The sequence below is a fragment of the Muntiacus reevesi genome, chromosome 2, assembly GCF_963930625.1.
Source record: "Muntiacus reevesi chromosome 2, mMunRee1.1, whole genome shotgun sequence".
Classification (NCBI taxonomy): Eukaryota; Metazoa; Chordata; class Mammalia; order Artiodactyla; family Cervidae; genus Muntiacus; species Muntiacus reevesi.
Window position 1 is genome coordinate 143900636 of NC_089250.1, and position 15018 is coordinate 143915653.

The 15018-nt window shown below is 40.0% G+C and overlaps 1 protein-coding gene across 1 annotated transcript; it reads left to right on the plus strand.

Moving 5' to 3' along the window:
- The first annotated feature begins 13518 nt into the window (after window positions 1-13518).
- On the plus strand, window positions 13519-14488 carry LOC136158280 (heterogeneous nuclear ribonucleoprotein A1-like). Its single transcript, XM_065920074.1, has one exon. The coding sequence runs from the start codon at window positions 13563-13565 to the stop codon at window positions 14460-14462; it is 900 nt and encodes a 299-aa protein (XP_065776146.1). The 5' UTR covers window positions 13519-13562; the 3' UTR covers window positions 14463-14488.
- Window positions 14489-15018: the final 530 nt, after the last annotated feature.

Consider the following 15018-nt stretch of genomic DNA (forward strand, 5'->3'; position numbering starts at 1 on the left):
TTCTTCTCCCCTGAGTACCATGCAATGAACAGATAAGCTCACCTGACCTACCAGGGTCACTTAACTGTGTCCTCCAAAAAGTTCTCTTATTTATATCCTGGGCCAGCCTTAGAACCAGAGCCAGTAAATAGCCAGTGAAAGGGAAAGAAAAAATATTCTAGAATTTGGTAGCTTAAGGATAATGTTCTCTGCAAAAATAAGCAAAGCTAATAGGGCTTCTGCCTTTTATCCCTGGTGAGGGCAACGCAGTAAGATGAAAGGGTAACAGAAATAGTCTGTTACCCAAGTGTTTACAACTTGACAAGTGTCCATATCTGCCAAAAGGAGAAGTACCCTGAGGCCATCCCTGTCTCTAAAGAAGGAGAATCTAAAGGAAGAAGGAGTAGAAGGTCCATTTACTATCAAGGGTTTTGGAATCAAGATATTCAGTGAAATTTAAGGAAGAGGAAATACATTAGGAGAGACCATCTGAGTCTCTGAGATTTGTAACGTCAGTGGAAAGGTTTTAAATTGTCCCCGGAGAAGTTATCTACTGATAATGGACTAAAGGTGACCCAGGGCTCTTAACAAGATCCCAGAAGGGCAGATCCCAGACTCAACCAGTGTTTCCCTTTCCTCTGTCAGAACTTTGGTTTGTTGAGGTGGTGGAGATACTGGGGAGAGGCTGGTGATTTATGAGATAAGACAGGGTTTGATAATCGCAATATTGGAAGGGTGGGGAATGTTGCAGTGGGATCTGTTCACTTGAAAACTCTTTTGTAGTTTCTTTGAATTTTGTTTTTATTTTAGACCTAAGTTATACATGTACATAAAAGAATCAAATAGTTTTATAAGTCTTGTTTTGAAAACAGCAGTATGCCATCCACCTCTCCTCACCATTTTCTGCTCCACAGAAGTAACTATTTTCAACTCTTCTCTATTGATTTTATCAATATTGCTTCTGTTTTTTTTTTTTTTTATGTTTTGGTTTTTTGGCTGCAAAGCAGGTGGGATCTTAGCTCCACAACCAGGGATTGAACCCTCATCCCCTGCATTGGAAGGCAAATTTTAACCAGTGGACTGCCAGGAAAGTCCCCATTTTCAACTCTTTTTAGCTAATTCTTTTGGCATTTACTTCTGTATCTCTAAATGACACACTTGTGTGGCTATCTGTTGGTATATAGATTTCATATACGTTATTTATTGACTTCCCTCCATGAAAGATGAGACTCCCACCTTCATTATCATTATCACCACCACCACCACATTCACGGGCTGAGCAGGCTTCACCTTCCCTGTCCTCTCCAAATGGCTGTGTTCTGATATTTAGTTAAAACAATATTCAGTGTTTATATTGCTATGACCATGTAAACATTGCTCCCATATAAGCCATGTGATATACCCATGATTTCTTTTTTTTTTTCCCATGATTTCTTTCTTGCGCAACTTTTTGTTTTCTCTGGCCCTCATGATGACATTTTTTTCATTTAGTTTTCTATGTACTTAATCATCAGTTCAACCCAAACTCCCCATTAATTGTCTACATTTCTTCTCAATAAATTTGGTCATGTTAGGTATTCTCTCAGTTTCATCTTCTTGAAGAAGTCTCCCCTGGAGCCGTCTCATCTGCTCCAACCTAGACTGGTTACTCTTTAAGCTGTTGCAGAGTTCTTGTTCTGGGAATTCTCTTTGGCGGCGGCGTAGAGATTCCCTTTTCTTCTTTTCTAGGTTGGGTTTCCCTGCTCCTGCAGCCTGTGTGACTCTTTTTCTTGGTTTCTTCTTTTTCTGAAGAAACCCATTCTCTGTTAATCTCATGAAAAAGAGTGTTCTTAAGATAGTTTCTTTGTCCTTTTTTTCCCAAAATTTCATGATGCTGTGCCTTGGTCTGGATCCATTTTCATTCAACATCAAGGACTTTGGTGGACTCTTCAATCTAGAAATCCTTGTCATTCAATTCTGATAAAATTTTTGATTATTTCCTCCTCATCCACTCTTTATTCTCTCACTCTAGAGTCTCCAGAATTGATCCTTTATTAGGAAAAAAAAAATTCTCTTTTATTTTCCATGTCTTTTTCTTTTGCTTGATTTTCTAGGAGGTTTCTTCAGCTTCACCCTACAAACTTCTATTGCATTTTTTAAAGATCTTATGATACTTTAATTTCTAAATGTTCTTTTGGAGTTTTCCTTTTTATTGCCTCTTGTCTTATTCTATGGATGCAATATTTTCATTTATTCCTTTAAAAATATTAATGATAATGTGAGGGAATATTTTCTTTCTCTTTTCATAGTCTCTTGTCCTCCAAGTTTTTTCTTTTTCCTGTTTTTTGTTTGGGCAGATATATTTCCACACATAACTGATGATCCTTAGTTCTCTGTCTACATACAAGAGTAGGGCATCAAAGAGCCAATCAGAGGCCCTGAGCATGTGTTAGACACATTTGATTTCCATTGGACATAAGCAGATCTCTGTGTTTCTGACTGGATTCTTTCTTTGAGTAATCCTTAATATTGTAGGTTTTTCCTTTTAGGCTATCAGCCTCTGCAAAGAAGACCCCTTCAATTTCCTGCCTGAATAGTTCAGCTTGGCTGCCAGGATTCAGAAGCTGAAAGAGCAAAGAGGCTGACCTTCCATATGTAAATATTCTACTGAGCATGGGAATATTTTGTATAATATTGTGTGGTTTCTGTCTCCTGAATGGACCCAGATTGATAATAATAACTCTTCCTTTCCCCATTAAGAGACCCTTGGTTTTACCCTGTCCAATGAATAAACCTCCAGTGTTATGTGTTGAGTTGAGGTACCACCAAATCTTCAACCTTAGTGGTTTCTTCAGTGTAAATCACAATGCTTCTTGGTTCTCCCCCACTGCTGGCTTAAGCTTTAGCTTTCCAGGTTCTACTAAGACAGTGATTATTTTTTCATTTGTTTTCCAGCTTCTCAACTCTTATTGTGGTCTCGTCTCCCGTTCTTTATGTCCTTGTGAGGTTATGCCTCCTTTACTATTATTTTACTAGGGTTTCGGGAGGGAGCAAATGCATGTATTCAAAATGTCTTCCTTATCTGGAAACATTCCTGTAGTCTCTCAGACCCTATTTATCCCACATAGATTCATGGAGTGCCTCATACTGCTTAAGCACTCAGGACACATCAGTGAACAAAACAGAATATCCTTGTACTTATAGAATTTACATTTGTGTGCTTGTATGTATATGTGTGTGTGTGTGTGTGTGTAAGGAGAGATAATAAAAATAAAACCTAAATACATAGAATATATATTAGGTATTATACAGGTAAGGTAGAAAGTGCAACAGGAGGGGAGAGTATGGAGAAAATGGAACCCTCCTACACTGTTGGTAGGAATCTAAACTGGTATAGTCACTATGGAGAACAGTATGGAGGGTCCTTTAAAAAACTAAAAATAGTTTACTATATGACCCAGAAATTCTACTTGTGGGCATATATCTGGAAAAGACAAAAACTGATTCAAACAAATACCTGCACCCCAATGTTCATAGCAACACTATTTACAATAGCTGAAACATGGAAGCAATGTAAGTGTTCATTGACAGATGAATAGGATAAAGAAAATGTGATATACATATACCATGGGATATTACTCAGCCATAGAAAAGAATTAAAACCTGCCATTTGCAGCAATATGAATAGACCCAGAGATTATCATACTAAAAACAAAGTAATTCAAATATATGATATAACTTATATGTAGAATCTAAACAAATGATACAAGTGAACTTATTTTTAAAGCAAATTATACTCTGACATAGAAAACAAACTGATGGTAACCAAAGGAGAAAGGAAGAGAGGGATAAATTAGGAGAATGGGATTAATATACACACCACTATACAGAAAATAGATAAACAACAAGGACCTACTATATAATGCAGGGGACTATATTCAATATCTTGTAATAATCTATAATGGGAAAGAATTTGGAGAGCACATATAAATATGAACCACTTTCCTGTATACCTCAAACTAACACAATACTGTAGATCAACTAAACTTTGATTTAAAGAAAGTGCAGCAGGAATCAGTAGTAATTGGTAGGGGGGAAGGTTGCAGTATTTATTAATAATAAAATGATCAATGTGGGTCTTATCAAGAAAGTAAAATTTGAGCAAAGACTTGAAGGAATTAGAATCATAAATATGTATATTCCTTGTTGAATGGGTTTCCTCATATTTTCCACAAGTTTAGCCTCTGTTTATCCTTAGCTTAAAGGGAGACCAAAGTCTTCTCTTTATTTTGCACCCTCACTACACTTGGCTTTTAACTCTTCAGGAAACCCAACCTCATTACATGCCTGGAGAGATATTTGAACTTAGGGGCTAACCAGCCATATTCTTTTGGGTAAAACACAATTCCTGAATCTCAGTTTTTCCATTTGTATGTGGGAATGATGGTGAGTCACTGGGCCTCATTCTCTACCTGGAAGCTAGTACCCATTTCTTCTAAGGTTAGTAAAATAAACAATAAAAATCATGTGATGAGCATGACGTCTTTGATGATAAGAGAGACACAACCAACATTTTTTTTTTTTTTGGCAGGGAGAAAATACTGAACTTATCTTGGACTTTAGACTTACTAGGGGCTTCCCTGATAGCCAGTTGGTAAATAATCCACCTGCAATGCAGGAGACTCCAGTTCGATTCCTGGGTCAGGAAGATCTGCTGGAGGATGGATAGCCTACCCACTCCAGTATTCTTGGGCTCCCCTTGTGGTTCATCTGGTAAAGAATCCACCTACAATGCAGACCTGGGTTCAATTTCCTGGGATGGGAAGATCCCCTGGAGAAGGGAGAGGCTATTCACTCCAGTATTCTGGCCTGGAGAATTCCATGGACTGTATAGTCCATGGGGTCACAAAGAGTTGGACACGACAGAGCGACTCTCACTTCACTTAGATTTACTCTGGGGTATACTGAAGTAAGCTGGTTTGACCCTACCAATCCCACTCAGCCACCCCTCAAGCTCCCACCCACAGTTTTGCAGGCTGACTTCATGATCAATTGGCCAAGCAATATTCTTCCATCCAGGGTCACACTCAAAGGAACCAACTTTGAGTGCTTACAAGCCCAGTACTATGCTGGTGCTTTGTCTGTTGATACTCACAACAAACTGATGAGACATAAGTTTCTAGCCCTAATTTCAAATAAGGAAACTGAGTGGTAGAGTTTTTGAAATGTGAGCAAATTAATAAGAAAATAAAAACCTCATTTTATTTAGTAGGTATATTAGCATGGGTTCTTCAGAGAAAGAACCAAAGGGACTTTTACCTCCCCATCTCCCCATCTATTGACTGGTGAACAAATGGATAGGTTTACCATAAGGAATTGTTTCACATGATGATGGAGGCTGAGAAGCCAAAACCTGCAGAAGTTACTATCTATGCAAGCTAGACACCTGAAGAGTGGGTGGTATAGTGCCATTGTTCCATAAAACATTCTGAACTGCAACTCCAAGAGGCTGTCTCCTCAGGCTGTTGTGAGTGTCAACAGATGAAGCACCAGTATGCTATTCACCCATGTTGATATATTTGTAGTCGTTATGTATTATGTATGACTAATATTTCCTGACAGCTCAGTGGTAAAGAATCTACCTGCCAATTCAGGAGACACGGGTTCTATTCATGGTTCAGGAAGACCCCCTGGAGAAGGAAATGGCAACCCACTCCAGTATTCTTGCCTGGGAAATCCTATGGACAGAGGAACCTGGTGGGCTACAGTCCATGGGGTTGCAAACAGTCAGACACAACTGAGTGACTATACAACAACAAATGACTAATATTAATATAATACATGCAACATAGATGTAATATTATAGCTACTCATCATTGATAAATCCATAGTTATTCATCCATTCTCATGCTGATGGACATTGAGCTTGTTACCAACTTTTTGCTATGAATATTCTCCATCTGTCTCCTTGTAAACATGAGCACGACTTACTCTAGAATTGGAAGTTTTGGGTCACAAGATTTGGGTCACTAGCATCTTTGACTTTATTCAGTTCAGTTCAGTTGCTCAGTTGTGTCCAACTCTTTGTGATCCCTGGACTACAGCATGCCAGGCTTCCCTGTCCATCACCAACTTCCAGAGCTTGTTCAAACTCATGTCCATCAAGTCAGTGATGTCAAACCATCTCATCCTCTATCGTCCCCTTCTCCTCCTGCCTTCAATCTCTCCCAGCATCAGGGTCTTTTCCAAGGAGTCAGTTCTTCATATCAGGTAGCCAAAATATTGGAGCTTCAGCTTCCAATGAATATTTAGGACTGATTTCCCTTAGGATTGACTGGTTTGATCTCCTTGAAGTTCAAGGGACTCTCAAGGTTCTGCTCCAAAGCATCAATTCTTTGGCACTCAGCTTTCTTCACAATCCAACTCTCACATCCATACATGACTACTGGGAAAACCATAGTTTTGACTAGACAGACCTTTGCTGGCAGAGTAATGCCTTTGCTTTTTAATATGCTGTCTAGGTTGGTCATAGCTTTTCTTCCAAGGAAAAGGCGTCTTTTAATTTCATGACTACAGTCACTATCTGCAGTGATTTTGGAGGCCCCCAAAATAAAGTCTATCACTGTTTCCATTGTTTCCCCATCTATTTCCCATGAAGTGATGGGACCAGATACCATAATCTTAGTTTTTCGAATGTTGAGTTTTAAGCCAACTTTTTCACTTTCCTCTTTCGCTTTCATCAGGAGGCCCTTTAGTTCCTCTTGGTTTTCTGCCATAAGGGTGGTGCCATCTGCTTTTCTGAGGTTATTAGTATTTCTCCCGGCAATCTTGATTCCAGCTTGTGCTTCATCCAGCCCAGTGTTCCTCATGATGTACTCTGCATATAAGTTAAATAAGCAGGGTGACAATATACAGCCTTGACGTACTATTTTCCCAATTTGGAACCAGTCTGTTGACTTTATTAGATATTAATAAATTTCCCCCCAAATGGTTGTATCAATTTACAGTATCACTAGCAGCACAGAAGAATTTCTACTGTTTCATTTACTCACCAACACTTGATAGCTTCAGACCTACTTTCCAACATACTCTTGTAGCTTTAATTCCCACTGCTCTCCTTCATTAATCTTTGATTTCAGCTAAATTCTAGTATACACTGATACCTGAATATATACTGTAATGTACTTCCTTTCTCCCTCAATATTTATTGAGTAAGTACACTATGCCAGAGGCCCAACTAAATATTAGGGAAAAAATATGAAAAGATATAGCTCCTGTCCTAAAAGACTTTATACTTCCCTGGAGGGACAAGACTTGCAAATAGGATTTAGAATATAATTGTTATGATGAAAGTCTGTATAAATTACAGTACGCAGTAAGGCAAAAGCAGCACACAAATGTTCCTTCATTTGGGGCAGGGAAAGGAAAGGAAGTGAGGAGAGATGGTCAGCAGAGCCTTCCCAGAGGAAATAGTTTGACCATGTTTTCACTCTGGAAGATCTTGTCCTTTTCATGACCAGCTCCAAGGCCAACTTCACACAAAACATCCCAATCACCCAAGGGAAGTACTTTGCATTTTCCTTACAGGCAGCATTACACCATCTTATATTGTTGTAGATATCTGTATATGTGTGCTTTACCTCTTCTGCGGCTGCTAAGTCACTTCCGTCATGTCCGACTCTGTGTAATTCCATAGACGGCAGCCCACCAGGCTCCCCCGTCCCTGGGATTCTCCAGGCAAGAACACTGGAGTGGGCTGCCATTTCCTTCTCCAATGCGTGAAAGTGAAAAGCGAAAGTGAAGTCGCTCAGTCGTGTCCGACTATTAGCGACCCCATGGACTGCAGCCCACCAGGCTCCTCCATCCATGGGATTTTCCAGGCAAGAGTACTGGAGTGGGGTGCCATTGCCTTACCTCTTCTACTAAATAATAAATTCATTTGTGGGAGGTGTTTCTGTCTTAGACATCTTACTGTCTCCCACCCAGCCTGGAAGATTACTGCCATACACTGTAAATTCAGTCAATGGTGCTGAATGAAAGATTAATACAAAAGAGAAGGGGTTAAATCATTTGGCTTCCTTTCTTTCAAATGCTTGACTTTTGAAACATTTTAACTAATTAGTAAATCAGACTGATTTGGGGCTATTATCCAAGTAACAGGAAGACTTTTAAAAAATCCTTTATAAACATTTATTTTTAAATTTAATTAATTAATTTAAAAAATCTTTTTCAAAGTCAGTTGCCCAATTCCTTTGGTGCAAAAAAAAAAAAAAAAATGTAACCTTATAAAATCTGGCTAATCAAAAGAACTTTCTCTAGTCTTGTTTCCTGCTTCCTTAATAAACTCTACATTCTCATTTCAAAAGATCTTGCCAACATTAATTCATTATCACTGTACCCATCAGCAGAATGAAAAATGTTGGCATACTTTTTGGTATAACAATGGAGAAATTAGGTCGGAGCAATTTAGGACTTGGAAGCTAGTGGCTTTTATACTCTCTATAGAATGTCTTCCTCTTTTTCTTCCAACCTGAGTTCCCACCCCATACTGAAACTGACAGTTTGATTTTGTTCCAGGATTTTGAGAAACATATACTAGCTATTAACTAACAAACCTATATGAAAAAATTTTCATAACTTTTTATACATACCCACTTTAAATGCAAGTGTAGTTGTTCAGTAGTGTCCAACTTGTTGCGACCCCATGGACTGTAGCTGACCAGGTTCCTCTGTCTGTGGAATTCTCTAGGCAAGAGTCCTGGAGTGGATTGCCATTCCCTTCTCCAGTGGATCTTCCCAACTCAGGGATTGAATCTGGGTCTCCCACATTCCTGACAGATTCTTTACCATGTGAAGGCACCCACTTAAGGACATGATCTATACAGATGAAAACAGAAAGTTTCATAAACTTCAGTTCAGTTCAGTCGCTCAGTCGTGTCCAACTCTTTGCGACCCCATAAACCGCAGCATTCCAGGCCTCCTTGTCCATCACCAAATCGGAGTTTACCCAAACTCATGTCCATTCAGTCGGTGATGCTATCCAACCATCTCATCTTCTGTCGTCCCCTTCTCCTCCTGCCTTCAATCTTTCCCAACATCAGCGTCTTTTCTAAGGAGTCAGTTCTTCGCATCAAGTAGCCAAGGTATTGGAGCTTCAGCTTCCAATGAATATTTAGGACTGATTTCCTTTAGGATTGACTGGTTTGATCTCCTTGCAGTCCAAGAGACTCTCAACAGTCTTCTCCAAAGCATCAATTCTTCAGTGCTCACCTTTCTTTATAATCTAACTCTCACATCCATACATGACTACTGGAAAAACCATAGGTTTGACTAGACAGACCTTTGTTGGCAAAGTAATGTCTCGCCTTTTAAATATGCTGTCTAGGTTGGTCATAGCTTTCTTTTCAAGGAGCAAGCATCTTTTAATTTCATGACTGCAATCAACATCTGCAGTGATTTTGGAGCCCCCCCAAATAAAGTCTGGCACTGTTTTCATTGTTTCCCATCTATTTGCCATGAACTGATGGGACCAAGCTGAAGTTGAATGGCTCTATGAAGACCTACAAGACCTTTTAGAACTAGCACCTAAAAAAGATGTCCTTTTCATTATAGGGGACTGGAATGTAAAAGTAGGAAGTCAAGAAACATCTGGAGTAACAGGCACATTTGGCCTTGGAGTACAGAATGAAGCAGGGCAAAGGCTAATAGAGTTTTGCCAAGAGAACGCACTGGTCATAGCAAACACCCTCTTTCAACAACACAAGAGAAGACTCTACACATGGACATCACCAGATGGCCAACACCAAAATCAGTTTGATTATATTCTTTGCAGCCAAAGATGGAGAAACTCTATACAGTCAGCAAAAATAAGACCAGGAGCTGACTGTGGCTCAGATCATGAACTTCTTCTTGTTCTGTTTTTTTTTTTTAGATCATGAACTTCTTATTTCCAAATTCAGACTTAAATTGAAGAAAGTGGGGAAAACCACTAGACCATTCAAGTATGACTTAATCAAATCCCTTAAGATTATACAATGGAAGTGAGAAATAGATTTAAGAGACTAAATCTGATAGGTATAGTGCCTGATGAACTACAGATGGAGGTTCGTGACATTTACAGGAGACAGGAATCAAGACCATCCCCAAGAAAAAGAAATACAAAAACGCACAATGGCTGTCTGAGGAGGCCTTACAAATAGCTGTGAAAAGAAGAGAAGCAAAAAGCAAAGGAGAAAAGGAAAGATATACCCATTTGAATGCAGAGTTCCAAAGAATAGCAAGAAGAGATAAGAAAGCCTTCCTCAGTGATCAGTGCAAAGAAATAGATGAAAACAATAGAATGGGAAAGACTAGAGATCTCTTCAAGAAAATTAGAGATACCAAGGGAACATTTCATGCAAAGATGGGCTCAATAAAGGATAGAAATCGTATGGACCTACAGAAGCAAAAGATACTAAGAAGAGGTGGCAAGAATACATAGAAGAACTATACAAAAAAAATCTTCATGACCCAGATAATCATGATGGTGTGATCACTCACCTAGAGCCAGATAGCCTGAAATGAGAAGTCAAGTCAGCTACAGTCCATGGGGTCACAACAAGTTGGATACTACTGAAAACTACACTTGCATTGGGCCTTAGGAACATCACTATGAACAAAGCTAGTGGAGGTGACGGGATTCCAGTTGAGCTATTTCAAATCCTGAAAGACGATGCTGTGAAAGTGCTGCACTCAATATGCCAGCAAATTTGGAAAACTCATCACTGGCAACAGGACTGGAAAAGGTCAGTTTTCATTCCAATTCCAAAGAAGGCAATGCCACAGAATGCTCAAACTACCGCACAATTGCACTCATCTCACACGCTAGTAAAGTAATGCTCAAAATTCTCCAAGCCAGGCTTTAGCAATACATAGACTGTGAACTTCCAGATGTTCAAGTTGGTTTTAGAAAAAGCAGAGAAACAAGAAATCAAATTGCCAACATCCACTGAATTACTGAAAAAGCAAGAGTTCCAAGAAAACATCTATTTCTGCTTTATTGACTATGCCAAAGCCTTTGACTGTGTGGATCACAATAAACTGTGGAAAATTCTAAAAGAGATGGGAAACCCGACCACCTGACCTGCCTCTTGAGAAACCTGTATGCAGGTCAGGAAGCAACAGTTAGAACTGGACATGGAACAACAGACTGGTTCCAAATAGGAAAAGGAGTACATCAAGGCTGTATATTGTCACCCTGCTTCTTTAACTTATATGCAGAGTACATCATGAGAAACGCTGGGTTGGAGGAAGCACAAGCTGGAATCAAGATTGCTGGGAGAAATATCAATAACCTCAGATATGCAGATGATAACACCCTTAAGGAAGAAAGTGAAGAAGAACTAAAGAGCCTCTTGATTAAAGTGAAAGAAGAGAGTGAAAATGTTGGCTTAAAACTCAACATTCAGAAAACTAAGATCATGGCATTCAGTGCCATCATTTCATGGGAAATAGATGGGGAAACAGTGGCTGACTTTATTTTTGGGGGCCTCCAAAATCACTGCAGATGGTGATTGCAGCCATGAAATTAAAAGACGCTTACTGCTTGGAAGGAAAGTTATGACCAACCTAGACAGCGTATTAAAAAGCAGAGACATTACTTTGTCAACAAAGATCTGTCTAGTCAAGGCTATGGTTTTTCCAGCAGTCATGTATGGATGTGAGAGTTGGACTATAAAGAAAGTTTAGCACTGAAGAATTGATGGTTTTGAACTGTGGTGTTGGAGAAGACTCCTGAGAGTCCCTTAGACGGCAAGATCCAACCAGTCCATTCTAAAGGAGATCAGTCCTGGGTGTTCATTGGAAGGACTGATGTTGAAGCTGAAACTCCAATACTTTGGCCACCTGATGAGAAGAGCTGACTCATTTGAAAAGACCCTGATGCTGGGAAAGATTGAGGGCAGGAGGAGAAGGGGACTACAGAGGATGAGATGTTTGGATGGCATCACTGACTCAATGGACATGAGTTTGAGTAAGCTCTAGAAGTTGGTGATGGACAGGGAAGCCTGGCGTGCTGCAGTTCATGGGGTCACAAAGAGTTGGACATGACTGAGTGACTGAACTGAACTGAACTGATGGGACCAGATGCTATGTTCTTAATTTTTTGAATATTGAGTTTTAAGCCAAATTTTTCACTCTCCTCTTTCACTTTTATCAGGAGGCTCTTTAGTTCTTATTTGCTTTCTGCCATTAGGGTGGTGTCATCTGTGTATCTGACATTATTGATACTTCTCCCGGAAATCTTGATTCCAGCTTGCCTCATCCAGCCTGGCACTTCACATGATGTACTACTCTGCATATAAGTTAAATAAGCAGAGTGACAATATACAGCCTGACATACTCCTTTCCCAATTTGCAACCAGTCTGTTGTTCTAACTGTTGCTTCTTAACCTGCATACAGATTTCTCAGGAGGAAGGTCAGGTGGTCTGGTATTCCCATCACTTTAAGAACTTTCCAGTTTGTTGTGATCCACACAGTCAAAGGCTTTCGCATAGTCAATAAAACAGAAGTAGATGTTTTTTCTGGAACTCTTGCTTTTTTGATGACCCAACGGATGTTGGCAATTTGATCTCTGGTTCCTCTGCCTTTTCTAAATCTAGGTTGAACATCTGGAAGTTCACGGTTTACATACTGTTGAAGCCTGGCTTGGAGAATTTTGAGCATTACTTTGCTAGCATGTGAGATGCTTGTAATTGTGCAGTAGTTAGAACATTCTTTGGCATTACCTTCTTTGGGATTGGAATGAAAACTGACCTTTTCCAGTACTGTGGCCACTGCTGAGTTTTCCAAATTTGCTGGCATATTGAGTGCAGCACTTTCACAGCTTCATCTTTCAGGATTTGAAATAGCTCAACTGGAATTTATCACCTCCACTAGTTTTGTTTGTAGTGATGCTTCCTAAGGCCCACTTGACTTCACATTTCATGATATCTGGCTCTAGGTGAGTGATCACACCATCATGGTTTTCTGGGTCATGAAGATCTTTTTTGTATAGTTCTTCGGTGTATTCTTGCCACCTCTTCTTAATATCTTCTGCTTCTGTTAAGTCCATACCATTTCTGTCATTTATTGAGCCCATCTTTGCAAGAAATATTCCCTTGGTATCTCTAATTTTCTTAAAGAGGTCTCTAGTCTTAAACTTAGGTGAGAATATTCCATATTGGCTTGTAAATCCTCTGTGTTAAAAAGACTAATCTGCAACCTTCCCAGATTTTAGGTTGGGAAAGAGATACAGCAGATACCAAAGATGTCAATACCCATAGACTCTTTGTTGCCAGCTCAGCTACAATGGTGACTTGGACATATCAGTGGAAGCTTAGTTTGAAGCCAAAATCTAGTAACAGGTTTACTTTACAAAGAATTGGAATGGGAAATTATAATCTTTCATGAAGGAAGATAAGAGGTAAGTACTTGCCTATCATAGTGAGAATCTTTAGCTTTTCCTTCATGAGGGAAATTCCCTTTGCATCTAGCTTTCTGTCCTAGATAGGAGATTCTAAGAAAAAAAAATTCGGGACGCCACCGAGAAAGCATCGTTGAGGACTTCCCCGCCTCCACTGCCGTCATGTCTAAATCAGAGTCTCCCAAAGAGCCTGAACAGCTGCGGAAGCTCTTCATCGGAGGATTGAGCTTTGAAACAACTGATGAGAGTCTGAGGAGCCATTTTGAGCAATGGGGAACGCTCACAGACTGTGTGGTAATGAGGGATCCAAACACCAAGCGCTCCAGAGGCTTCGGGTTTGTCACATATGCTACGGCGGAGGAGGTGGATGCGGCCATGAATGCAAGGCCACACAAGGTGGACGGAAGAGTTGTGGAACCAAAGAGGGCCGTGTCAAGAGAAGATTCTCAAAGACCTGGTGCCCACTTAACTGTGAAAAAGATTTTTGTTGGTGGCATTAAAGAAGACACTGAAGAACATCACCTGAGAGATTATTTTGAACAGTATGGAAAAATTGAAGTAATTGAAATCATGACTGATCGAGGCAGTGGCAAAAAGAGAGGCTTTGCTTTTGTAACCTTTGATGACCATGACTCTGTAGACAAGATTGTCATTCAGAAATACCACACTGTGAATGGCCACAACTGTGAAGTGAGAAAAGCCCTGTCTAAGCAAGAGATGGCTAGTGCTTCATCCAGCCAGAGAGGTCGAAGTGGTTCTGGAAACTTTGGTGGCGGTCGTGGAGGTGGTTTTGGTGGGAATGACAACTTTGGTCGTGGAGGAAACTGCAGTGGTCGAGGTGGCTTTGGTGGCAGCCGTGGTGGTGGCGGATGTGGTGGCAGTGGGGATGGATATAATGGATTTGGTAATGACGGAAGCAATTTTGGAGGTGGCGGAAGCTACAATGATTTTGGCAATTACAACAATCAATCTTCAAATTTTGGACCCATGAAAGGAGGAAACTTTGGAGGCAGAAGTTCTGGCCCCTATGGTGGTGGAGGCCAATACTTTGCCAAACCATGAAACCAAGGTGGCTATGGTGGTTCCAGCAGCAGCAGTAGTAGCTATGGCAGTGGCAGAAGGTTTTAATTACTGCCAGGAAACAAAGCTCAGCAGGAGAGGAGAGCCAGAGAAGTGACAGGGAAGCTACAGGTTACAACAGATTTGTGAACTCAGCCAAGCACAGTGGTGGCAGGGCCTAGCTGCTACAAAGAAGATATGTTTTAGACAATACTCATGTGTATGGGCAAAAAACTCGAGGACTGTACTTGTGACTAATTGTATAACAGGTTATTTTAGTTTCTGTTCTGTGGAAAGTGTAAAGCATTCCAACAAAGGGTTTTAATGTAGATTTTTTAATTTTTTTTTGCACCCATGCTGTTGATTGCTAAATGTAATAGTCTGATCATGACGCTGAATAAATGTCTTTTTTTTTTTTTTTTTTTTAATGTGCTGTGTAAAGTTAGTCTACTCTGAAGCCATTTTGGTAAACTACCCCAACAGTGTGAAGTTAGAATTCCTTCAGGGTGATGCCAGGTTCCATTTGAAATTTATTTACAACTTGCTTGGTGAAGCTGTT

Bases quoted from the DNA above. Each gene is read 5' to 3' on its own strand.
- LOC136158280 (XM_065920074.1), top strand. From the start codon at position 13,563: ATGTCTAAATCAGAGTCTCCCAAAGAGCCTGAACAGCTGCGGAAGCTC.